Here is a 25670-nt window from a genome sequence, read left to right as displayed (position 1 = left end):
ACTCAAAAATTGGGTTACAAAAAATTTCATCTCTTGGGCCTGAAATATACAGGAAGTTTTCAAATAAGATACTAAGTCTAGGACTTGCCTCTAAGGATCACAGTTATTATTTATTGAGACTTAGTCCTAAATGCTATCAGAGTTAACGACCAGAACAACCCTTTAAGAGATTACAAGGGACTTCCCTGGTGGTCCGGTGGTTAAAACGCCACAGTTCCACTGCAGGGGGCACAGGTTTGATCCCTGGTTGGGAAACTAAGATCCTGCATGTTGCAGGGTATGGTCAAAAATCAAAACAAAACCACCCCAGGAAAAACAGAAAGAAAGTATAATTATGACCTGCATTCTTACAAATAAGGGTAACACAGATACGGAAAAACCAGGTTTGCCTGTGCCAAAACCCTCCCTATTCTCTCTGATGCTCTAAGGCCGGTGCAGAGATGCACTCATTACTCTGAGACAGGGGGAATAAGAGACCGATTCCAAAGTTGGCAGTGGAATAGGATGATAAAAGAACAAGGCATATGACTGAAGCATCACAGGAACTATTCTCTCAGCCCCAGGACTTAGGCCTCCAGTCTTAATGTAGTGATACAGGACACTCAGTATCCTTGCCTTGGATCAGATGTTGTCATCCCACTTAGAACCTTGTCAAATACCAGTAACACATGATCTGTTACTGAATAAAGAAGCGCTTTTCAAGCTGAGAAAGATAAGAGCTAGGGAAGTGCAACAAGGCACTATGGTAAGCCCACCAGTGAATATTCTGTTTTGAAGTTTAAGATGGCTCAATGTGAGGCCAGTTGAAGTTTGGTAAATTGGTGTCATGTTTAGCCTTCCTATGGAAATAAACATTCTGGGCACTTAAATAAGCAAATAAAAGGACAGTTTTTTAAATCTGGTAATGTGAAGCAGGTGAAAAAGATCTCTTAGTTGGTAAAGTGTTTTAACTGTTTCAAACCACTATTTCCAAATTCACAGTGCAACAGTAAGGTATTTAAATTCCTGTAATCTGTAAGTCTATGAATCATATAATTCTGTAAGTCTCCTACAGTTATTAATTCTGGAGGCTTCACTACATTCTTTACAACAGTTTGCTTACTTGTACATGTAAGAAAACAGGTGCGACCTTCACAAAGGACAGTTTCACTTATGTTAGGACCAAACATCATAGTTTTTAATCAGTTGGCTCAAGTAAGGTAATAATCCCCCTTATGCACTTGTAGTCTGACTTCTCTGTGATTATACTTTAAAGCACTGATATGCACTGTAAGTGCCTTACTGAAGCCCTAATTTCCAACCTCAGAGGTTCACATTTTGATGATTCTTGAATTTCTAAACAATAATATGAGCCAAAGCAGTGCCAAGAGGCCTACCAAAAAAAGGAATTATGACCCATAATACATCCATCTATGGCCAAACCACCCTGAACACGCCTGGTCTTGTCTGATCTTGTCAGCTAAGCAGGGTTGGGCTGGGTGAGTGATTGGACAGAAGACTCGTAATACTGTTAAAGGTACCTAGAGTTCCTCTGCTGGTTTTCAAAGCTGTGGCCTAAATAAACAAAGGGAAAGTATTAAGTATTATTTTGAAATTAAATGTTTAACTAGGAATAATTTCCTAATGCAGAATTCAAGGAAAGTAACAATGTTATTAAAAAAAAAAAAAAACTTCTATGTAGAATCAGAGGCTACTGTTCTAGCTATCTTGAATAACAGCCAGGGACATCCTTCCCAGCATGGGACCCTCTTTCAAAAGTGAGGGAAATATTCTCAGCATCCAACTTGGCTTCCAGAGTTTCTAACAACATGGGATTAAGTGTTACTACTAATATATAAGCTAAACCAAAATCCCACTTCTGCCGTACTTTTTCACCACGGCTTTTCAGGGCAGTTCCCTATCATCCTGTGTGACAGGTCTGAGGAATGAGCAAGATGCAGTGCAGGAAGATCTGTACCACACACTGTGCCAGGGAAGCGCACTGATGCTTAGTATCCCTCAGCCGGGCATCTCTGGTTCTCTCCAAGGACATTGGGAATAAAAATCTTTCAAAATAAAGGTGTCACCACAGCAACATGAGCCAGATGTTGTGTCCGTCCTCACGATGATTTAATCCTCATGATGATACTGAGGGGTAAGCAATGGGATCACGGTTTCACCGGTGACAAATCTGAGATGCCAAGAAGTGGAGTGACTCACTCAAAGTCGCACTGCTTCTGAGTGGCAGAGCTAGGATCTGAACCGACAGAACAGTAGTGGGAATGAGCATGGTGTGCACATATGTGCACGCTCATGAGCACACACACGTGTGTCTTTATCCGTTCATCTGTTCATCAAAAAAACATTTCTCTTTTGCATTCTTTTTGATAGACAGCGTTCTGACAGGTGGGAGGTGATATCCGATAATGGTTTTAGTTTGTACTTCTCTGATGACTAGTGATGCTGAGCATATTTTTATGTGCCTGTTGGCCATCTGCATTTCCTTTTTGGAAAAATGTCTCTTCAGTTCTTCTGCCCAAATACTATAGGGGATCTCTTCCCGGTGCAGTGTCCCCAGGCTTGGGTGCCCAATGTGGGGCTCAGACTCTCACTCCTTTGGAAGAACTATTCTCCAGTATTGGGTCACCCACCCAGGAGATGTGATCTGATTATATTGCAAATCTGTCTCTCCTACTCCTAGTGGCTCCTTTTTCCGTATCTTTAGTGGTAGAGGATCTTTTCTGGTGGGTCCCTCTTTTTCATCCATGGTCGTTCTGCAGACAGTTGTGGCTGAGGTGTGCCTGTGAGAGGAGGTGAGCTCAGGGTCTTTCTAGTCTGCTACCTTGGTCCTTCTCCATTTTGCATTTTATATGACTGCTTTGAGTTGGGCATGTTTTCCCAACGAAAACTTAAGCTCCGGTAAGGCCTAAATCATGTCTACCCTTATATATCTTCTGTAATTATTTTTTGCATAGTATCAAACATTCAACTTATCCATTTATACATACATTCCTTCACTGAAAAAATAGTCCCTCAGTGCCTACAATGTGCCAGACATTGTAACAGGCAGAAGTGCAGAGTGAGAAGCCCTTCACGGGGCTTGTTGTAGAGCTAGAAAGTGCCCAATCCAAAAAACACATCATTACACACCTCAGGCAGCATCTTGTAGAAACAGAACCAGGTCTTTAAGGATGTAATTTAGATTCAGAGAGAGAGAGAGAAAGAGAGACTTCCTGGAGGGCCTGACACTTCAGATGAACTTAAAGAAGGACAAAGAACTAGCCAGGCAAAGAATGAAGGAAGAAACTTCTAGACAGAGCCCGTAAGTGTGGGAAAGCACTGTGCTTGTGCATGGCACAGAGCTAGCGTGTGAGGGGGAAACAGAGACGAGGCTGGAGAAGCCAGGGGGAGCCAGATCACACAGGCCATGGAAGAGATGAGACTGAACCCAAAGAACAGTGGGAAGTTTCTGCATAAAAGACTGACAAGCAGTAGGTGTGTAATAAATACTATGTTCATTAAATTGCCAGGATCCATCCTGAGTATTATATAAGCGGGGTTGGGGGGAGCCAAATACTTAGGAGGTGAAACTAGTGCATTCTCAGAGTTCATTTTTGTTTCCATTGTTTGCTATGGAGCTTCAGTTCAGTTCAGTTGCTCAGTCGTGTCTGACTCTCCGCAACACCATGAATCATAGCACGCCAGGCCTCCCTGTCCATCACCAACTCCCAGAGTTCATTCAAACTCATGTCCACAGAGTCGGTGATGCCATCCAGCCATCTCATTCTCTGTTGTCCCCTTCTCCTCCCGCCCCCAACCTTTCCCAGGATACTTATTTTCCCATGAAAAGACAACAAGGTCAGTCAGACTTAAGACTCAAGCTAAAACCCAACACTGACCTTAGGTACAATTTTATGATTTAGTTTTATGATCCCATCCTAATGGGATCCTCTTGTAACATAAATGGCAAACTAAATTAAATGGCCCACTGTTCAGATGCTGTGGTTTATGACATTTCTACTAGGAAACTGAGCTCTATTATTGGATCATACGGTTCTTTTCTCTGTACCTGCTTCACAGGACGGAGGGAACCAATGGTTTTCCATCCACTGAATGCTCTCCAATTAGGGATCTCATTAGGCTCGAGTAGGATTTGTCTTCCTAAGAAATTGGGTCCTTCATAAGCTATCCACCTATATGAGAACAGGAAAGAAAAAAATGGGATGCTTAAAACAAAGCAATCTCTCATCAAAAATACCTTTTACTATACCATATAGGGTTCATTCGTTACAAACGTCTAGGTTTGTAGATTGTTATTAAGAGAAAAAATGTTGGGTATTTTCGTGTTCGTTTTCATTTACTGATTTCATTTGGCAGCGCCTGGTCTTAGCTGTGGCATGCAGGATCTTTAGTTGTGGCACACAACGCTCAGTTGCAGCACGTGGGATCCAGTTCCCTGACCAGGGATTGAACCCGGACCGCCTGCATTGGGAGTGCAGAGTCCTGGCCACTGGACCAGCAGGGGAGTCCCAGATTTGTATTTTAGTGGAAAAACCAAAGAGGATGAGGAGAAAGCGCACTGGACTGTGGCTCAGAAGATCACAGGAAACGGGTTGTCTTCCTTTCAAAACAAGGTTCCCTCCAGCTCCAGAATTCTGTGTTATTTGGATAATACCAGGTTTCTCCCCCTAACATTCTAAGACTCAGACGATAATCCCTCCCTAATTACCCAGTTAAAAAATACCGGCTTCCTCTCCCGCTCTCAGGCTTGCTGTCCCACGTCCTTGACAGCTAGTTGTGCATGAACTGGTATCCTGGGAGCCATTTGTAGCCTAGGAAAACCTTCACACAGTCTTCCCTCTTCCTATCCTGTGTACCGATTCTCTCACAAAGAATCCAGAACCATAAGGGGAAGTGAGAAGAAATAAGAATGTTAAAGTAAAATGGGACCAGTTTTCTACAAGAGAGTGAAAAATGTTCATGAGAAATTTCTAGACGTGAGCTAGTAATGATCAGTTCCACTTAGAAATGTAAAGAAAAGAAACATATAAAAATGCTGTGCAAGTTCTACATCACAGGGACGTAAAATTCAGCTCAGAGTTCCAGTCAGTAACATACTGGAATACAATACGGATTTTATGCTTAGAAAGAATAAACCAATTTATGTTTAATAAACATCAGACTGTGTGAAATACCTTGCAGAAGAAAATTTAAACTGCCGCACACGTGAGTGATACAGAAACTAATTATAACTGTTAAACTTCATTTTCAAATCAGTTTATAGTCTCGGCTTTCTCTTTCATTATCCCCAGACAATTTAACAAGGAGAGTTGATTGTCACACAATTTCAAAGTCATAAGACACACAAACGGCATCCTTATATTAATTATAGAGAGCAATGTGTGTTCTTTTGGATGACTTTTGGTACCAAAACACCAAAGGTGCAGGAGGAGGGGCAGGCTAGGCTGACAGCCACTCTCAGAAATGGCCTGAGATGAAGATTTTTTAGGAAGCATGAAAGCTTCAACTTCAGGGCCCCTCACTTTTTGGCCACTTACCATTTCTGTCCTGAATAAATATGCCAGTTCATGCCTAATTTATATACCCATCGCTTTTCATTTCTTTTCTTAGAGTCATCTTCCCAGACTGTAAAAGTGCAGGCCCCATATGACCTGCACCCACCCTGCCCAACATCCTGCATAAGCAGCAACACTGGTAGGCAGGCTGGGTCAGCCAGGACACCGAGCATGAAAATAAGTGCCCTAGATCAAAACAGCTCTAGCATAAACAAGACATCAAATCAAAACACCAAAAAGCCCTGTTAGTTTTCGTCACTCGTCTTAAGCAGGTAATGGTCTCTCACCTAGTCAAGGTCATTGATTCAATTAGGTTCCTTCCAAAAGGAAAGAGGGCTCAAATCGTTACAGTCATCTGACCCACCCACTCTAGGACCCATGCTTTGAACACATGGCAGTCCTTCTCCCAGATCACTGCCTGCTACTACATACTGGACACAGTCCACAGTCTTCTCTTATTTGAGAGAAACTACGATTATTACATGGAGACAAAAGAAGTGAGGGTCCCATCACACCAAGTAACAGGCAGTAGGGGATAGAAAGCTCCTGTGCAATGCTGACCTGCCACAGTGACTGAAGCAGGCCCAGCCCCATACTTACAGTCCACTTTTCACCCACACGGACTGGGTGTAGAAGTGCAGGTCCTTGTTCAGAACAGAATTCACAGCCTCTTCTAGGTGTAGCTCTCTTCCCTCACAGCGTTCCAGAGCAAATAGGCTGAGGGAGGGCTCCTCAAAAACCTAAAAGCAGAGAAAAGAGAAAGCATCGCCAGAGGGTGGTTATACCTCGGTGACATCCAGTCACAGTGCAGGGCGTCCTAGATCCACGACTTCTCAAATGCATACAGTTGACTGCTGCACCTGCTAATGATGCTATTGTCAAAGCTGCAGTGGTGAGACTAGATGCCATTAATAATGCTTACTCAATTTTTTTTGTAAATTAAAATTGAAATTTTAGAAAAGCAGTCAATCTCACAATAAAAATAGAGACCTGTTCCAGTCACATATTAAGGTCTGAATGTGCTATAAGACAGACCATGTTTTTGGTCCTGCAGGTACTTTTAGCTGGTTACAGAATAAACACAGAACGGAACAGCACTCTCTCTTCCCAGGAGGTCACAGGAGTAATCACTGAGGATATAAGACTTCATGGCTCTAGGCTCTTAAAGGTATTCCTAGAAGGGAGAAGGTATTTTTAATTTAACAATAATAACAACAAAAAGCCAGAGTGCAAAGGGGTGGGAGTGATTTCAACATAAAAAGTACTTATTCCCCCTCATGTCAGACAAGAACAGAATCAATTTTGCTCTCTTTCATTCATTTGTGTATACAAGATAATCATGCTAGGAGACTTTTGTGGGATGAGAAATCAAAACAAGTCAACATCCTTATGTTTGAGGCATTACTAACTAGTAGCTACACTAGGAGAACTGCATACACATCGTAAAGTAATCCAGGGTAGAAAAAAAGATGCCCTATGAAAATACCCAGTGGAAGCCCACATTCTTTTTAGCAGAAGGCTGTAGGAATCAAGGAGGCTTCACAAACATGGTGGTGTGTGAGTTCAGTCTCAAAAGATGCCAGTGACCTGCAGAAGCCTAAGGAGAGCAGAGGGAAGGTGCTCTGTGCAAAGAAGGGAACAGAAATGCATGAGCTATGTTAGGGACACAGCAAGTAAACCAATGTAGCCTAAAGACAGACTCTGGTGGGAAACAGTGCCAAGTCCATTCACTGTTTGCTACTGTGTATTGAGCTGCCTGCTTCTCCTTGACCCTGACAGAGCAGACTGATTTACTGCCAGCTGGGAGTCCTGGAAGGCATTTGGGCAGAGGAGGAGGAATGGGCTGAGCCAACTGTAACCTGGTACATGAGAAGTAATACAATAGGCAGGAACTGGCTGTTTGGACAACAGTAAATGAACAGTCCAGCAACAGACTCTCACTATACCTGCATAAGACTGAAATGACTTACGAAAGTGTTATTCCTGGCAGCCACGTTAGGAATAGCAAAGATGGAGAATGACTTAAAAGTCCACCATGAGGGCATGGGTTATGTCTGGTGCATTCATGAAGGAATTCTATCCAACTGTACAAATCAGTGAGGAGATTGTTATGAAAGATCTCTAAGGTATGTTCATTAGCAGCAGGTACAAAGTGAAGAGTAATGCAGAAGAGCAGACTTTTTATGCAACAGTTTGTGTACAAAAGGGAAAATTTATGGACACACATGTCTAATACGTGCTTTATACACATGAAAATTTTTCTTAAAAAAATCAAGTATAAAGCACCTCCATGGCTAATGTGTCAGAAAACTAGGATCTAAGAAGATAAAGGGAGGAGTGGGAGCAAAGTTCTTCACTGCAGGCCTCTGGTCCTTTTCGATTTTTGAACTATGGAAATACTTATTCAAAATTTAAATTGGTAATTATTATGCATATGTTTGCATAGAAATGTAGTTTACGTGTATTTTTCTTTAAATGGATTTCAGGAAACTTATCTGGCAACAAATGAGTGAAGAAAATAAGAGTGTAAGTATCAGGACATAGAAAGAATCTTCTAGAACAAAGAAAAAGAGCCTGACCTAAAAACAGGAGGAGGGTGTGGAAGGTCAGGACTGGTGAAGAAGGGGTGGCCAGAACAACTACCACAGTGATAAAAGGGCCCAAGTAAGACAAACAGATGAATGAGCAAGTGAGAAAAACATGTAAGAGTGTGGCTGGGGGCACGGTCAACCCTTGAATGATGAGGGCTGGAGCGGCGTGGGTCCACTTATGCAAGGATTTTTTGCAATAAATATTCACTACATGATCTGGGGTTGGCTAAATCCTTGGATGTGGAAACAGAGATGGAGGGCCAACAGTAAAGTCATATGCCAACTTTCAGCTGTGTGGACAGTCAGCACCCTTAACCCCTGTATTGTTCAGGAGTCAACTCCTGGACTTCCCTGGTGGCACAGTGGATAAGAATCTGCCTGCCAGTGTAGGGGACATGGGTTCAATCCCTGGTCCAGGAAGATTCCACTTGCTGTGCAGTAACCAAGCCTGTGCGCCACAATGGCTGAGTCTGCACTCTAGAATCTGAACTCTGCAACAAGAGAAGCCACTGCAATGAGAATCCTGTGCTCTACAACTAGAGAAAGCCCGTGTGCAGCAATGAAGTCCCCAGTGCAACCAAAATAAGCAAGTTTTTTAAAAAAGTCAACTGCAGTTTGTCATATATGAGAAACTCTGGAGAGCAAACACGCCGAGCAGCTAAGAACTTTTACTGAGAACCAGAGGTTTTATTGTTGAGACAGAGGCAGGACAGCCCTAACAGAAGTGCCCAGTGAACACTGTGCCCTTTGATCTGGAGTTCAGAGAGAGGATCGAATGTAGAGATGATCATTTGGGAGCTCCCAGAACCTGAGTAATAACTGGAGTCAGTTACAGGAAAGGGCATGGAAACAGGAGAACAGAGCCACGCTGACACACAGAGCCCGCCAGTGGTGATGAAAGGCGGGCCTGTGGAGGTGGCAGAATAATGAACCTGGAGAGGAGCCAGAAGAGGACGTATCACAGAAGTAAAGGGGAAAGAAAATCAAAAGGAAGAGCTGGCCTCAGTATAAAATTCTTCCCTGATGTGGAGGAAGAGGGTAACTGTGACAAGGCAGCTTGGGTTCAGCAATTGGGGCAGCTGATAACCAACACGGGAGCTTAGCGAGCCATCCACCAGAGATGAGAGGTGGGAGCTAGGCTGTCAGGGCTGAGGAATAAGTAAGGGAGACTGGAGATGAGGCATACAGGCTATATTTAGAAAGAGAAGGAGGGAAAGGGGCTGTGGCCTCTGTGAACACCTGCAGGTATGGTGGAAGGCGGCAGCATCAATAGGAAGAATCTGAATAAGGCAAGGCTAGAGGGATGGGTTCCAGAGAAGGAGGTGAGGTCCAAGCCCCAGTTCAGAACCTCGGATTGGAATCACTCTATGAGGGAAAGGATCACTTTGAAAAGGATGAACTATGCTTCCTCTGAAATATAAGGAAAGATAAAGGATGCTGAGAATTTTCCAGGTTTTTAAAATTGGTAAAGACTGAATGACTAAACAAAGCATAAAGATGTAAATAATGTTTATGTTATGTGGTTGCCTGAGGATCACGGAAGGTGTGGAGCATTGTTCAATAGAGCTTCCTGTAGCGACAGCCATGCGGCATACCTGCCTCTTCAGTGTGGTAGCTCCCAGCCACCTATGGCCATTGAGCATCTGAAATGTGACTCCTGTGACCAAAGGACTGAATTTGTTTTATTTAACTTTAACTAAAAAACTATATGTGATTACTACTATGGTATTGGACAGTACAGATGTAGGGGTTTGAATATGCTGGAAAAGAAGGCAAGCATCACGGCATACAGTGAGACAGTAAGCTAAGTGTGAAAAAGCTGCCCGGGAAGCACCGATTTTCCTTCAGTAAACAACATAAACTGGGTCAGGAATGGATATTCGTCTCAAGTCACTGAGTTCCTGAGTGACTGCACATGGGATCAGGCTTCTCCTCTGCTATCTGCAAAATAAAAATTGGAAGCATCTGAACAATTTATAGAAGAAATGTCCTTACAGGAGAGTCCAGAATAGCAGGTTAGAAATGCAGCCAATAGCAGGCGCTAAGTTAGTCACTAAAACTGGTGACTGAAATCGAACGGACAATCACAATCCACAGATAAGACCCTGACTTCATTGCTGGACTTTTCCCAACATCTTCACCCTCAAGCTCATAGAAAAGCATTTCCACTTACCTCTACTTGTTGAGTTACTAATCAGAAAGGAAGGGCAGACAGGCAAGGAGCTTGGTGGACTCATGGTCCACTGCCAGCAACACTCTACCCAAGTGAAGAGTTTGCTGTGCCGAGAGCAACAGACCCTTACATTAGAAGCATCTAATGATGTAACTGTTTTATATTCCACAGGAAAAAATGAAAAGCTTATGTGAGGATATAATTTAAAAGTTAAAAGTGATATTTTAAGAAAATAGGTTCTCCATATTTACATTTGTTGTCTTCCTTTTGGGGAATGTCCATAAAAACATTTTTAAAAGGCTGTCATTATCATTCAGACTGCATCAAATTCACTCTCCAGTTCAAAGGCAATCTAGGAATTCTATACCGAGGAATTTGCCTTAAGATAATAGTGTGATGATGCCAAGAGCAGACTCACTGGAAAAGACCCTGATGCTGGGAAAGACTGAAGGCAAAAGGAGAAGAGGGCAACAGAGGAAAAGATGGTTAGATAGCATCACTGATTCTGGACATGAATCTGAGCAAACTCTGGGAGACAGTGAAGGACGGGGACCCTGGCATGCTGCTGTCCACGAGGTTGCAAAGAGTCAGACACAACTTAGCAACTGAACAACAACGGACAATGGAAAATTTGATGGACGGATCTCACAAATTGTTTTAAAAATGATGAAGGAGGAAGACTGAGAAAATAATTGCAGAAAATGACAGAGGAGGGTATTTGTATCAGTTTACTGAACTCAGTAAGGATCCTCTAAGAGACCCAATACATAAATGGGTGAAGAACACAAACCAACAGCATTAGCCAAGGATGAAACATGACTAACCAACATGGACAAATGTCCTTCTTTTCCATTAACAACAACAGGATATCATCATGTGGTCCCATTTATCAAACTTTCCTGAGAACATCTATTGTTTCTAAGTTTAAATTCATGCCCTCTTTAGAGGTCTGATATATATTTACTCTCTCTCTGTGTTGTGTGATAAGTCGCTTCGGTCATGTCCGACTCTTTGAGACCCTATGGACTGTTACCCACAAGGATCCTCTGTCCATGGAATTCTCCACACAAGAATACTGGAGTGGGTTGCCATTTCCTCCTCCAGTGGATCTTCCCAACCTAGGGATCGAACCCATGTCACTTATGTCTCCTGCATTGCCAGGTGGGTTCTTTACCACTAGTGCCACCTGGGAAGCCCAAGTCCAACTTGCTCTTTAAACTATTTTATTTATATTGGTCTTAATTTATACATACACAGTTGATCTTTGAACAATATATGTTTGAATCGTGCAGATTCATTTGTGGATTTTTTTTCAGTAAATATTTTCATTTTACAGTTCTTTCAATTAACTCAAGTGTGGGGGAAAGTCTGTGTTCATTGGAGGTCACAATGTATGGAATTGGAAGAAGTGGGTTTGAGTCCTGATTCTACCGAAATTGTTTCATCTTCCTGCCCTTGGATGAAACATTTATCCAGTCCTTTGTTTTGAGGTAGAAACAGCCAAACGCAGACTTTCTACCGCTTACAGTGGATGGGGTGGGGGAGGTGGGCATCTCTAACCCCCTGCATTTGTTCAAGGGTCAACTGTACTTAAATTTATAAATGTACTTAAAGGTTAGGGAGATTAGGAAGATTAGGAATCATTCAGAAGTAGAAAGCACTGAAAGAAATAGAAAGAAGGATTTAAAAGTCTTATTTTTCTGATACATTTTCCAAACATGAAGATAGGAAGAATATATATATATATACTACTAATAGTCTTTAAAACAGACGATGACAGAGCAATCTGACCTTTCCAAGGAAACCACCAGAATTTAACTACCATTTGATCTCTACAAATCTCTTGGCTTCAGGCCATGCTAACTCAGAAGACAGCCAACTATTTGGGGCCAAACACTCTTCTTAGGTATCAGCAGGAACAGAACAGGGCATTCCTGCTGGGTCAAGTCTAAATCATGCAATGAGGATACAGTTTCTAAAAGGAGGAATGTGGATAAGGAAGAAAAAGAGTATTTAAACTGCATTAAAAAACTCATCAGTCTATCAACTAAATATTTTAAATGATAACAATATTAATAATTAACATGTGACAGCATGCGCTGGGCATCATACACACATACAGACACACACACACACATGAACTACATATAAATGTTTGTAAATGATGGATGGAGAGGTGTATATATATATTTTCTAAGTTTTTTTTTAAACCTAATTTATTTGGCAACAAAATCTGACCTGAATAAGCAGAAGACTATTTATAATATTTATCCGATCTGAATAGCTATGATTATATTTTGCTACAGAAATAGAAATGTGTTTAATTATGGGGTACTGCCCAGAATATTTCTGGGGATACATGCTGTCTATGAACCAAATCATATATTGTTTAAAATGTGAAAAATCCAAAATCCCAAAATACATTCATGTTGGGAACTACAAAACCGTATTCACTCCTGTAATCCATGCAACTTTCCTTTGACATGGGTACCATTATTATCCATGCCATGTAGATGAAGAATTAAGGCACAGGTCACACACAGGAAGTAAAAGAACTAGAAACTAGACAGAATGGCTTCAGAGGCTGTGCCCCTTCACTACAGTTCTAAAATGTTCTAAGTAATTCCATCATGTAGATTATTTTTGATTGGCAGGTGTGATACTATCTGACGCAGATGACTTCATCTTGCTCAGCTGGGCAATGTCTATGACCCCCATTCTTACCTATCTCAGCAATTTAACAGGTGTGTCCACCACTTGGGACTTCCCTGATGGTCCAGTGGTTAAGAATCTACCTGACAATTCAGGGGATGCGGGTTCAATCCCTGGTCAGGGAGCTAAGATCCCATACTCCAGGGAGCAACTCAGCCCGTACACCCCACCTATTGAGCCCGTGGGCTCCAGAGCTCGTGCGCCACCACTAGGGAGCCTGTGTGCCACAACTACTGAAGCCTGTGAGCTCTGGAGCTGATGCACCTTGACCACTGAGCCCACGTCACAAATAGAGAGTCCACGTGCCACAACGAAAGATCCCGCATGATGCAGGGAAGAGCTCGTGTGCCATGACCCATGGTAGCCAAATACATACATAAAGAGTAAATAAATAAATGTGAAGCTTGGAGACCCTGTGTACAATTACTCTGCTGGAAGGATTACATTTACATCAGCACAACTTCTATTATATTGGATAAAATGTTTAAATCTAACTACTAAGCTTTGGTATTTTTCAAAACTATACAGACTTGAATATAAGCTCAGGCAATTTCCTTCTTCATCAACTGCACAAGTTTTCAAGATGGTAAAGAGAACATATGTATTTTATATATTTTTTTCATTCACTTTTTATCCATATAGAAAGTCTCTGAGGTAGAATGAAGACTGTCAAATGGTCTTTTCCTAACTTTAAAGACAAAGCAAATGTTAAATTGTATTGGTCAGCTCAGTGTCAATATGGAGCCAAAGCTGTAATCTTTCACTCCAGAGAATATATAAACTATAACCTGAAAGCACATAATTAAAAGATTATTGAAATGAGCATATGTGGGGGTTAGAAGTATGGTTTGTGTAATTACACAGAACATCTTAGGTTAGAGCCTGTGATTCATGGGGTCGCGGAGAGTCGGACACGACTGAGCGACTGAACTGAACTGAACTGAACTGAAGCCTATGGGGGGAGTAAAGGTAGGAGAAGGGGCAGAGAGAGAGAAAGAGAGCTCTGACAAAAACATAAAAAAAGGGAACGTCCTGTTCAAAGATCACACTGACTGGACAAAGAGGTCATCCCGGGAGTGAGAATGTGGAACTTTGTCTATTTTGTTCACCATTCACATTTTTTATTAGAGGCTGGTACATGGCAGCTACTCAAAAAATATCTTGTGAAAAAGTCTGTCTTAGTGTCTTAAAGACTAAATAAAGGTGCCTTATGATGTCCTTTTCATTATAGGGGACTGGAATGCAAAACTAGGAAGTCAAGAAACACCTGGAGTAACAGGCAAATTTGGCCTTGGAGCACGGAATGAAACAGGGTGAAGGCTAACAGAGTTTTGCCAAGAGAACGCACTGGTCACAGCAAACACCCTCTTCCAACAACACAAGAGAAGACTCTACACGTGGACATCACCAGATGGTCAACACCAAAATCAGACTGATTATATGCTTTGCAGCCAAAGATGGAGAAGCTGTATACAGTTAGCAAAAACAAGACCAGGAGCTGACTGTGGCTCAGATCATGAACTCCTTATTGCCAAATTCAGACTTAAATTGAAGAAAGTAGGGGAAAACCACTAGACCATTCAGATATGACCTAAATCAAATCCCTTATGATTATACAGTGGAAGTGAGAAATAGATTTAAGGGACTAGATCTGATTGATAGAGTGCCTGATGAACTCTGGACGGAGGTTTGTGACATTGTACAGGAGACAGGGACCAAGACCATCCCCATGGAAAAGAAATGCAAAAAAGCAAAATGGCTGTCTGAGGAGGCCTTACAAATAGCTGTGAAAAGAAGAGAAGCGAAAAGCAAAGGAGAAAAGGAAAAATATAAGCATCTGAATGCAGAGTTCCAAAGAATAGCAAGGAGAGATAAGAAAGCCTTCCTCAGCGATCAATGCAAAGAAATAGAGGAAAACAACAGAATAGGAAAAACAAGAGATCTCTTCAAGAAAATTAGACATTCCAAGGGAACATTTTATGCAAAGATGAGCTCGATAAAAGACAGAAATGGTATGGACCTAACAGAAGCAGAGGATACTAAGAAGCGGTGGCAAGAATACACAGAAGAACTGTATAAAAAAGATCTTCACAACCAAGATAGGATAACGTGATCACTGACCTAGAGCCAGACATCTTGGAATGTGAAGTCAAGTGGGCCTTAGAAAGCATCACTACTAACAAAGCTAGTGGAGGTGATGGAATTCCAGTTGAGCTATTTCAAATCTTGAAAGATGATGCTGTGAAAGTGTTGCACTCAATATGCCAGCAAATTTGGAAAACTCAGCAGTGGACAGGACTGGAAAAGGTCAGTCTTTATTCCAATCCCAAAGAAAGGGAATGCCAAAGAATGCTCAAACTACCGCACAATTGCACTCATCTCCCATGCTAGTAAAGTCAATTCTCCAAGCCAGGTTTCAGCAGTACGTGAACCGTGAACGTCCAGATGTTCAAGCAGGTTTTAGAAAAGGCAGAAGCACCAGAGATCAAATTGCCAACATCCGCTGGATCATGGGAAAAGCAAGAGAGTTCCAAAAAAACATCTATTTCTGCTTCATTGACTATGCCAAAGCCTTTGATTGTGTGGATCACAATAAACTGTGGAACATTCTGAAAGAGATGGGAATACCAGACCACCTGACCTGCCTCTTGAGAAACCTGTATGCAGGTCAGGAAGCAACAGTCAGAACTGTACATGGAACAGACTGGTTCCAAATAGGAAAAGGAGTATGTCAAGGTTGTATATTGTCACCCTGCTTAGTTAACTTGTATGTAGAGTACATCATGAGGAATGCTGGACTGGAAGAAACACAAGTTGGAATCAAGATTGCTGGGAGAAATATCAATAACCTCAGATATGCAGATGACACCACCCATATGGCAGAAAGTGAAGAGGAACTCAAAAGCCTCTTGATGAAAGTGAAAGAGGAGAGTGAAAAGGTTGGCTTGAAGCTCAACATTCAGAAAACGAAGATCATGGCATCTGGCCCCATCACTTCATGGGAAATAGATGGGGAAACAGTGGAAACAGTGTCAGACTTTATTTTTTGGGCTCCAAAATCACTGTGGATGCTGATTGCAGCCATGAAATTAAAAGATGCTTACTCCTTGGAAGGAAAGTTATGACCAACCTAGATAGTATATTAAAAAGCAGAGACATTACTTTGCCAACCAAGGTCCATCTAGTCAAGGCTATGTTTTTTCCAGTGGTCATATATGGATGTGAGAGTTGGACTGTGAAGAAAGCTGATCGCCAAAGAATTGATGCTTTTGAACTGTGGTGCTGGAGAAGACTCTTGAGAATCCCTTGGACTGCAAGGATATCCAACCAGTCTATCGCAAAGGAGGTCAGTCCTGGGTGTTCATTGGAAGCACTGATGCTAAAGCTGAAACTCCAAAACTTTGGCCACCTCATGCGACGAGCTGACTCACTGGAAAAGACTCTGTTGCTGGGAAGAATTGGGGGCGGGAGGAGAAGGGGACGACAGAGAACAAAATGGCTGGATGGCATCACCAACTTGATGGACATGAGTTTGAGTGAACTCCGGGAGTTGGTGATGGTCAGGGAGGCCTGGCGTGCTGTGATTCATGGGGTCGCAAAGAGTCGGACATGACTGAGCGACTGAACTGAAATATTTCAATTAAAAAAAAAAGAAAAGAAAATTACTTGGAAATGTTAATAGTAAAAACAAAGCACCTGATAAAATCTTGTCTTATTTCTTATTGTTTAGAAGGAAGATGACATTATTCAATTTAGCAAACATTTCTGAACTCCTGTTGCATGCCAGATAATTTGCCAAGTGCCTGGGATACTTCAACAAGTTCGTCTCTGAGCTGGAAGGAAGCTCTTGGGCTCTGATCTCCAGCAGGAAGTGTCCAGAACTTCCTTTCATGGGCTACAAAGCCCTTCACATTCTCATCTCCAGAGGTCTCTGCAGCCTCGTCTGCCAGAATCACAGTTAGCATCATCTCTACTGCGTTTTGGCATCTCACATCCTTATCTGCCTTAACCAGATCTTCACTCTTAGGTACCTGCAGGTGCCAAGTCCAGTGGAATTGTTCTGTCCCATCACCTGTCTCTCCCTATCGATTATCTTCCCCTCTCTGACATTTCCACCTTTCACTTTATCTTGGCTTTTTTCCTTGGACAATAAACATGCTTACTTATTTACATACCAAAAAACCCCCCCCAAAACAAAAAACCCATACAGACTTGTACAGTGGCACTCTGGAGTTGAGTTTCAAATCACTGCTTGTATGGGAAAGGTGCCGATATTACTTCAGGATTATGCTAATTGGCTAGATTCTAAATATAACATGTTGTTTCATTTTAAAAATATCTACCTGACAATATCACTTCACCCTGATCTTTGCCAAATGAACCATGTCTAAAAAACTAAGAACAACTGGACTGAATTCAAGGACAGTAACCATAATACACTGTGCTGTGTGCACTATACTGTGTGACTACATATAATGTACACCTCAAATATCATTCCAGTCCAGAGAAATACCAGTGTGCTGGCAAAAAGGCATTTTTCATCTGCTGCAGTGATGAAAATGTAACAGAAGGCTCCTAAGTCTCTAATTAGACTCTAATTCAAAGTCTTCTAAGTTTGGTCTATGTAAAATTAAATCATATAAATACCTCAGTCTATCAAATTTTGATGTTGCACAATAAATACTAATTCTTGTCTATGAGCTATTATAGTACTACTGAGTGCTTTCATGTGCTAAAGGCTTCACATGCACTAGCTCCTTTAATCCTCATTTTATTAGACAAGAAATTTGAGGCTCAGGGTGGTCAGAAACATGCCCAGGGTCACTCAGCTAACAAGCAATGGTCTGTCAGACTCCCAAACCAAACTCTTCTCCAGTGGACCATAATCCACCTCATCAAAGCCTCTTTCATTTGGCTTAGAAAATCAGTTTCATCACAACCTACCTTTCTAACTGGTCTTTTTCCTTAAAAAGCAAACAAAAAAACCCACTACATTTCAAAAAGAATAAATATTTAGATGACCATGTATCTAGCACCCAGAAATAAGACATTATATTTATAACAAACTGTATAAATAAGAAAAACATAACATGCAGAGCTGAATTTTAATCTCCCCGCTCCCTAGAGGTAACCCCTGTGCTGAAATTGTTAATCTTTCTGTGCTTATACATCCTTTGTTTTTAAAGTTTATATAAATGCATTTTACTGTAATATCCATAGTAACACATGAACCTCACCTACTATATTGTATTTCCTTAAATGCTTTTGCCTTAATTTGTTTCATCCATCAATGCTGCAACAAACATCCTTATTTTTCCCTCATCCCAATAAATTCTTCTTCCAGTAGTTTTGTGTAAATAATACCACTTCTCTGCCACTGACTAAACTCTGCTGTTGTCACATCTTCCAATATTTGTATCTGAAGTAAGGTAATAAATGCTACCTAATTACTGTTTTAATTTGCATTTACTTGCTCACTAGTGAGGTTTAATATGCTTTTTACGTCCGAAGCCATGTTTCTCATATCTATGAACTGCCTACTCATATTCTGTGCTGATTTTTTAAATAAGGTTTCCTTTTTTTTCCCAAGTATTTTTTTTTTATTGGAGGCAAATTATTTTACAATATTATATTGGTTGGTTTTGCCATATATTGACATGATTTTGAAAGAGTCCTTTTTATATCCTATACATTAAACCTTTGGAGCTTATAACATATTCTCCTAGTCTGTGGCTTGCTGTGGTAGTCTTAAGAATTGTCCTCCTGTGCTGTGCTAAGTCACTTCAGTCATGTCTGACTGTGTGACCCTATGGACTGTAGCTTGCCAGGCTCCTCTGTCCATGGGGTTCTCCAGACAAGAATACTGGAGCAGATTACCATTCCCTTATCCAGGGGATCTTCCTGACCTAGGGATAGAACCAGCATGTCTTACATCTAACCTGCATTGGCAGGTGGGTTCTTTACCATCAGCACCACCTGGGAAGCCCAAATTGTCCCCCCACCTCCATGCAAAAAAAGTCTACACCCTAATCCCTGGGACCAGTGAATATGTTATCTGATGCAGCAAAAAGGCACTCTGCAGGTGTGATGAAGAGTTAAGAATCTAGAGGTGGGGATATGTGTCTGGATTATCCAGATAGGCCTAATATAATCACACGGGTCCTTAGAAGAAGAAGGCTGGCAGGGCGGAGACAGGATAGATGACAGAGGATGAAGTAATGTACCCTGAAGATGAAAGAGGGTCAAGGAATGCTGGGGATCTATGGAAACTGGAAAAGGTAACGAAATAGTATCTACCTAAGTGTCTCCAGAAGGAATGCAATCATACTGACCCCTAATTTTACCCCAGAAAGGCCCATTTTAGATTTCTGACCTCTGTTAGATCATTCCTGCTGCTTTCAGCCACTAAATCTGTGGGAACTTGTTACAGCAGCAACAGGGAACTGATACACTCGCCTTTTATGCCTCCTATTACTGACTTGTACGTTTTGCATTTAAATCTATCTTGCTCCAATATCGTCAGCACAGTCTCCTCTATTTTCTCATTATTTTTTTCTTCCAATGTTATTGAGCTATAATTGACACATAGCACTGTATTGCCTACCTGGTGGCTCAAGACTGTAAAGAATCCGCCTGCAGTGTGGGAGACCTGGGTTCGTTCCCTGGGGTGGGAAGATCCCTGGAGGAGGGGATGGCAACCAACCCACTCCAGTATTCTGACCTGGAGAATCCCAATGGACAGAGGAGCCTGGCAGGCCATAGTCCATGGGGTTGCAAAGAGTTGGATGCGACAAAGCATAACTCCAATACTTTGGCCACCTCATGCGAAGAGTTGACTCACTGGAAAAGACTCTGATGCTGGGAGTGGTTAGGGGCAGTAGGAGAAGGGGACGACAGAGAATGAAACGGCTGGATGACATTACCGACTCGATGGACATGAGTTTGAGTGAATTCCGGGAGTTGGTGATGGACAGTGAGGCCTGGTGTGCTGTGATTTGTGGGGTCACAGAGTCAGACACGACTGAGCAACTGAACTGAACTGAAGCATAGCACAGCACTGTATAGTTTTAAGGTGTACAGCAAAATGAGTTGACTTACATACACTGTGAAACGAATACCAACATAAGTTTAGTGAATACTCATCATCTCATATAGATACAAAACAGGAAAAAAAAAATGTTCTTCTTCCTGATGAGAACTGTTAGGATTTACTTCCTTAACAACTTTCATATATAACATAGAGCACAGTTAATTATATTTATCATATGCATTACATTGTTAGTATTTATCTATTTTAGAACTAGAAGCTTGTATCTTTTGGCTCAGTTCAGTTCAGCTCAGTCACTCAGTCGTGTCCGACTCTTTGCAACCCCATGGACTGCAGCATGCCAGGCCTCTCTGTCCATCACCAACTCCAGGAGTTTACCCAGACTCAAGTCCATTGAGTCGGGGATGCCATCCAACCATCTCATCCTCTGTCGTCCCTTTCTCCTCCTGCCCTCAATCTTTCCCAGCATCAGGGTCTTTTCAAACGAGTCAGCTCTTCGCATGAGGTGGCCAAAGTATAGGAGTTTCAGCTTCATCATCAGTCCTTCCAATGAACACCCAGGACTGATCTCCTTTAGAATGGACTGGTTGGATCTCCTTGCAGTCCAAGAACTCTCAAGTGTCTTCTCCAACACCACAGTTCAAAAACATCAATTCTTTGGCGCTCAGCTTTCTTTATAGTCCAACTCTCACATCCATACATGACTACTGGAAAAACCATAGCCTTGACCAGACAGACCTTTGTTGACAAAGTAATGTCTCTGCTTTTTATATGCTGTCTAGGCTGCTCATAACTTTCCTTCCAAGGAGTAAGCAGCTTTTTATTTCATGGCTACAATCACCATCTGCAGTGATTCTGAAGCCCCAAAAAATAAAGTCTGCCACTGTTTCCACTGTTTCCCCATCTATTTGCCATGAAGTGATGGGACCGGATGCCATGATCTTAGTTTTCTGAATGTTGAGCTTTAAGCCAACTTCTTCACTCTCCTCTTTCACTTTCATCAAGAGGCTCTTTAGTTCTTCTTCATTTTCTGCCATAAGGGTAGTGTCATCTGCATATCTGAGGTTATTGATATTCCTCCTGGCATTCTTAATTCCAGTTTATGCCTCTTCCCGCCATCCAATTACTCCTCCCCTCTCCTCAGGTAGGGGCTTCTGAAGTGGCTTAGTAGCAAAGAATCCTCCTGCCAATTCAATCCCTGGATCAGGAAGATCCCTAGAGGAGGAAATGGCAACCCCCTCCAGTATTCTTGCCTGGAAAATCCCATGGACAGAGAAGCCTGGTGGGCTACAGTCCATAGAGTCACAAAGAGTTGGACATGATTGAGCAACTGAGTGCACACACACAAAATCCTCTGGTAACCACAAATCTGATCTCTTTTTCTATGAGCTTGTTCGTTTGTTTTGAAGTATAACTGATCTACAACACTATGTTAGTTCCTGGTGCACGATATAGTGATTCAATATTTCTATACATTTCAAAACTATCACCATATGGTCTAGTTGTCAACTGTCACCATACAAAGATACTTCCTAATTGCCGACTATATTCCCTGCATTGTACGTTTCACTCAGGTTTGTTTTCACATTTAGGTTGCCATTAATCCATCTGGAACTTATTTTTGGTGTTTGGAATAGAGCAAGATTCAAACTGTATTTTTTCCATATAAAGGGCCAACTGTATTTCATAATAGCCCCACTAAAATGCTATTTCTGTCACCTACCAAATTCCATTATTCATGCAAGTCAGTTTCTGCGCTTTCCTATTTCACTCTTTAATTGGCCTCTCCTTGCACCTATACTATCTTAACTATTACTGATGAATAATGCTATATATATATATATATATATATATATTTCGTAGGACAAATAAATGATCCTGCCTATTGTTCTTAAAATTAATCTTGGCTATTTTGAACCCCTATCTTTTCCAAATTAATTTTAGAATGAATCCATCAAGTTTTACCTTCACCCTCCTCCTCACAAAAGACCAAAGATTCTGTAAGCATTTTGCCCAAAATTCTAGTAATTTGGGGAAGACCAAAATATTTACAATACTGAGTATTTCCATCTAAAAAAAAAATCTCTCTCCATCTTTTATGTCTTTCAAGAAAGTTTTTACCATTTTACTCATAAATGATTTACTTGCATTATGTTAGATTTATTAACAAGTATCCTATATTTTAACTGCTATTTATCTTGTATCCAGCTAATTTTAAAGAATTCATATTAACCCTAATGGCTTATCTGTGGATAGTCTTGACAATGTTGTTTCTTCCTTTATATCTTTTTTGGTTTTAATCTTATTAGTGTCTAAGATTGCAAAATGATATTGAATCAAAGTGGTGATAGTAGAAACTATCTTCCTCCTAAATTTAAAAGGAAATGCTTCAGGTATCTCATTTGCAAGTGTGATGTTTACTGTAGGCTTCTGCTGGCCTTCATTTTCAAAATGAACACAGTTGTTACTGCTATTAACTACATATGAGTTCTTCTGAAAATTTTACAGTAAACAGACTCTTTAACACTCTACAGAGTCATTGCTTCCTTTAATCTGTGGCTGAATTTACAGTCTTCTTCTATTTATAGCTGCATCCCTTTTTCGTTACTCGCACACAGCATGAATTACTGCCTCACCAATTCTTATTCTACCTTTTAAGATCATTTATGTCATCACAGTCATAAATTTCATTTAAACTTTTTCTACAACCTCGTGTTGCAATGTTTCTTTTGCTGTGCCAGGATTGGATTATACTTCAAAGGAGGCCAACTTCCATGCCAGGCCACCATGGAGACACTAAAGGAGTAGTAATGAGAAGACTGCTGCTCCCATGGAAACAAAACAAGAGCAGGTTACCTCACACACTACTAGACCAATAATTGAAACAGTTTACTTAAGTTCCCCATCCACCTCTTAGCTCCGCATCAACTCTTTTGGGGACCGTCACATGGCATTGTTTTTGCTATTGTGTATCCTCAGTCACATCCAACTCTTTGTGACCCCATGGACTGTAGCCTGCCAGGCTCCCCATCCACGGAATTTTCCAGGCAAGAATACTGGAGTGGGTTGCCATTTCCTACTCCAGTGCATCTTCCCAACCCAGTTATATGGGCATAACCTTATTGAAAACTAACATATCATCTTATTCCCTCAGACCATGTGAATCCTAAGGCTGGACACAATGTTTTTCATGTCCAGTTAGAAATATGCCCTGGATATTTATTCTGTTGAACTGGAGGCTGTTCAAAGATATAAAAAATACCTGTTCTAACAGTTTATTTACAGGTGAGTTAACTGAGGTCAAAATAAGTGATTTGTACAAGGTCACACTAGTGAAAAGCAGAACTCTATGCTCACAGCTTCTTTCACTGTAAAATGACTGAAAATTATGCATTCATGGGCCTCTAGAAGGTAACATATGTCTGCACAGATAGAACTCAGCCTGGGGCAAACTGTCATTTGCAAGACATACTGATCTTATATGAATTATTAGGATTCTTCAATATCATACTATTATGACACTTGAGCACTAAGTCACAGCATGTCTGGGAATGCCAACTACAAGCGACACCCTCATAAAACTCTGCAGTTTTAACTAATAAAAGCAAAATCAAAACATGAGCCCATATGTATGTATTGGACTGCAAGGAGATCAAATCAGTCAATCATAAAGTCAACTCAACTGGATGTAACATTTCCCCAAATGAATCCAGAATCACACCGATTGTGGCACAGGCTGCAACATTAACCAATCTATCTGCAAAGGCACATCAATACCTAAGTAGGAACACAGCAGGGGAGAGGGGCTGTGAAAGTAATCAGAAGAGCAGGATAGATAAAGCGCATCTAAAATTTTTCAAGGGAAGGATACACACAGTCTGGAGAATGCAAACAACTAGGAGAGGATTCTCTTCTGTGGCTCATGTTAGCTAGCTCAGGTAAACTACTCTTAAAGACATTTACCTCACTTTACCCAAATCTTAAATCTTCTGATGACTAATTGCATTTCCTGTGCTCTTCCAAAAAAGCAGAAAAATGCTCAGGACAGAATTCCCAAGTATTTCAGTCATTCAGTTCAGTTCAGTTCAGTCGCTCAGCCGTGTCCGACTCTCCGCGACCCCATGAATCACAGCACGCCAGGCCTCCCTGTCCATCACCAACTCCCGGAGTTCACTCAAACTCACGTCCACAGAGTCGGTGATGCCATCCAGCCATCTCATTCTCTGTCGTCCCCTTCTCCTCCCGCCCCCAACCTTTCCCAGCATCAAGAGTCTTTTCCAGTGAGTCAACTCGTCGCATGAGGTGGCCAAAGTCTACCTAAAGCTATTACCAACCTAGACAGCATATTAAAAAGCAGAAACACTGCTTTGCCGACAAAGGTCCATCGAGTTAAAGCTACGGTTTTTCAAGTAGTCTATGGATGTGACAGTTGGACTGTAAAGATGAGTGCCAAAGAATTGATGGTTTTGAACTGTGGTGCTGGAGAAGATTCTTGAGAGTCCTTTCGACAGCAAGGACATCAAATCAGTCAATCCTAAAGGCAATCAGTCCTGAATATGCAATGGAAGGACTGATGCTGAAGCTCTAGTACTTTAGCCACCTGATGCAAAAAGTCAACTCATTAGAAAAGACCCTAATGCCAGGAAAGACTGAAGGCAGGAGGGGAAGGGGACGACAGAGGACTGGATGGTTGGATCGCATCACTGACTCAATGGACATGAGTTTGAGCAAGCTCTGGGGAATGGTGAAAGACAGGGAAGGCTGACGTGCTGCATTCCATGGGGTTGCAAAGAGTTGGACACAACTTAGTGACGGAGCAACAACTACAAATCACCAGGTTGGCCTTCTGGTTTACCTGTCAGTCTCCTAGGTCTGATCAGCTTAGGGTTTCAGGGCTACCAGGGTGAAGCATGGTTGACATCACCAAGGAAATGTTACCTGTTGAGGTTGACTCCTGGTCAATTTGCAGGTCTTTGCTGGAATGCCTAACCTCACTTCATATTCCTTCTATTTCTCCACTAAACCTACTGCCTAAACATGTCTTGAACAAAGCCCTTTCAGGACTTCCCTGGTGGTCCAGTGGTTAGAAACGTGCCTGCCAGTGCAGGGGACAAGGGTTTGATCCCTGTCTGGGAAGATTCTATATGTCAAGGGGCAGCTAAGCTCATTGACCACAACTGTTGAGCCAGTCAGTGCTCTAGAGCCCACACAAGCCACAACTACAGAAACCTGCATGCCCCAGAACCTGTGTTCCACAAGACAAGCCGCTGCAGTGAGAAGCCTGAGCACTGCAACTGGAGACTAGCCTCTGCTTATCTCAACTAGAGAAAGCTGCACAGCAATGAAGACCCAAAAAGCCAAAAATTAATTAACTAAAAAATACAGTACACACAATAATTAAAAAATGCAGACCAAAAAAAAAAAAAAAAGACTTTTCAAAGATTCAAAACATATCTGGTAAAGGCATTAAGAAAGGTCAGTGCTCTCTTTCATGAACTGAATATACTCTTTAATCATCTTGGAGTGAAACGGCTATAGCTCACAAGTCCTCTCCAAGGGGCACCTTCACCAACACTGCTGTATCCCACAGG

General features: G+C 41.6%; 1 protein-coding gene across 1 annotated transcript in view; it reads right to left on the bottom strand.

The window, feature by feature from the left end:
* CRYBG3 (crystallin beta-gamma domain containing 3) overlaps positions 1 to 25670 on the bottom strand; it is a 133382-nt gene that overhangs the window by 6966 nt on the left and 100746 nt on the right. Inside the window, exons 18-19 of the mRNA XM_055400895.2 lie at positions 6156 to 6295; positions 4049 to 4172 (exon numbers count right to left, since the gene is read on the bottom strand). Coding sequence (XP_055256870.2) covers positions 4049 to 4172; positions 6156 to 6295 — 264 coding nt within the window. The remainder of the gene's footprint in view (positions 1 to 4048; positions 4173 to 6155; positions 6296 to 25670) is intronic.

Source organism: Moschus berezovskii, chromosome 1, assembly GCF_049115385.1.
Source record: "Moschus berezovskii isolate FMDL1 chromosome 1, NW_MosBer_1.0, whole genome shotgun sequence".
Classification (NCBI taxonomy): Eukaryota; Metazoa; Chordata; class Mammalia; order Artiodactyla; family Moschidae; genus Moschus; species Moschus berezovskii.
The sequence above is the reverse complement of the archived record's forward strand: the minus strand, read 5'-3'. Positions and strand labels throughout refer to the sequence as shown.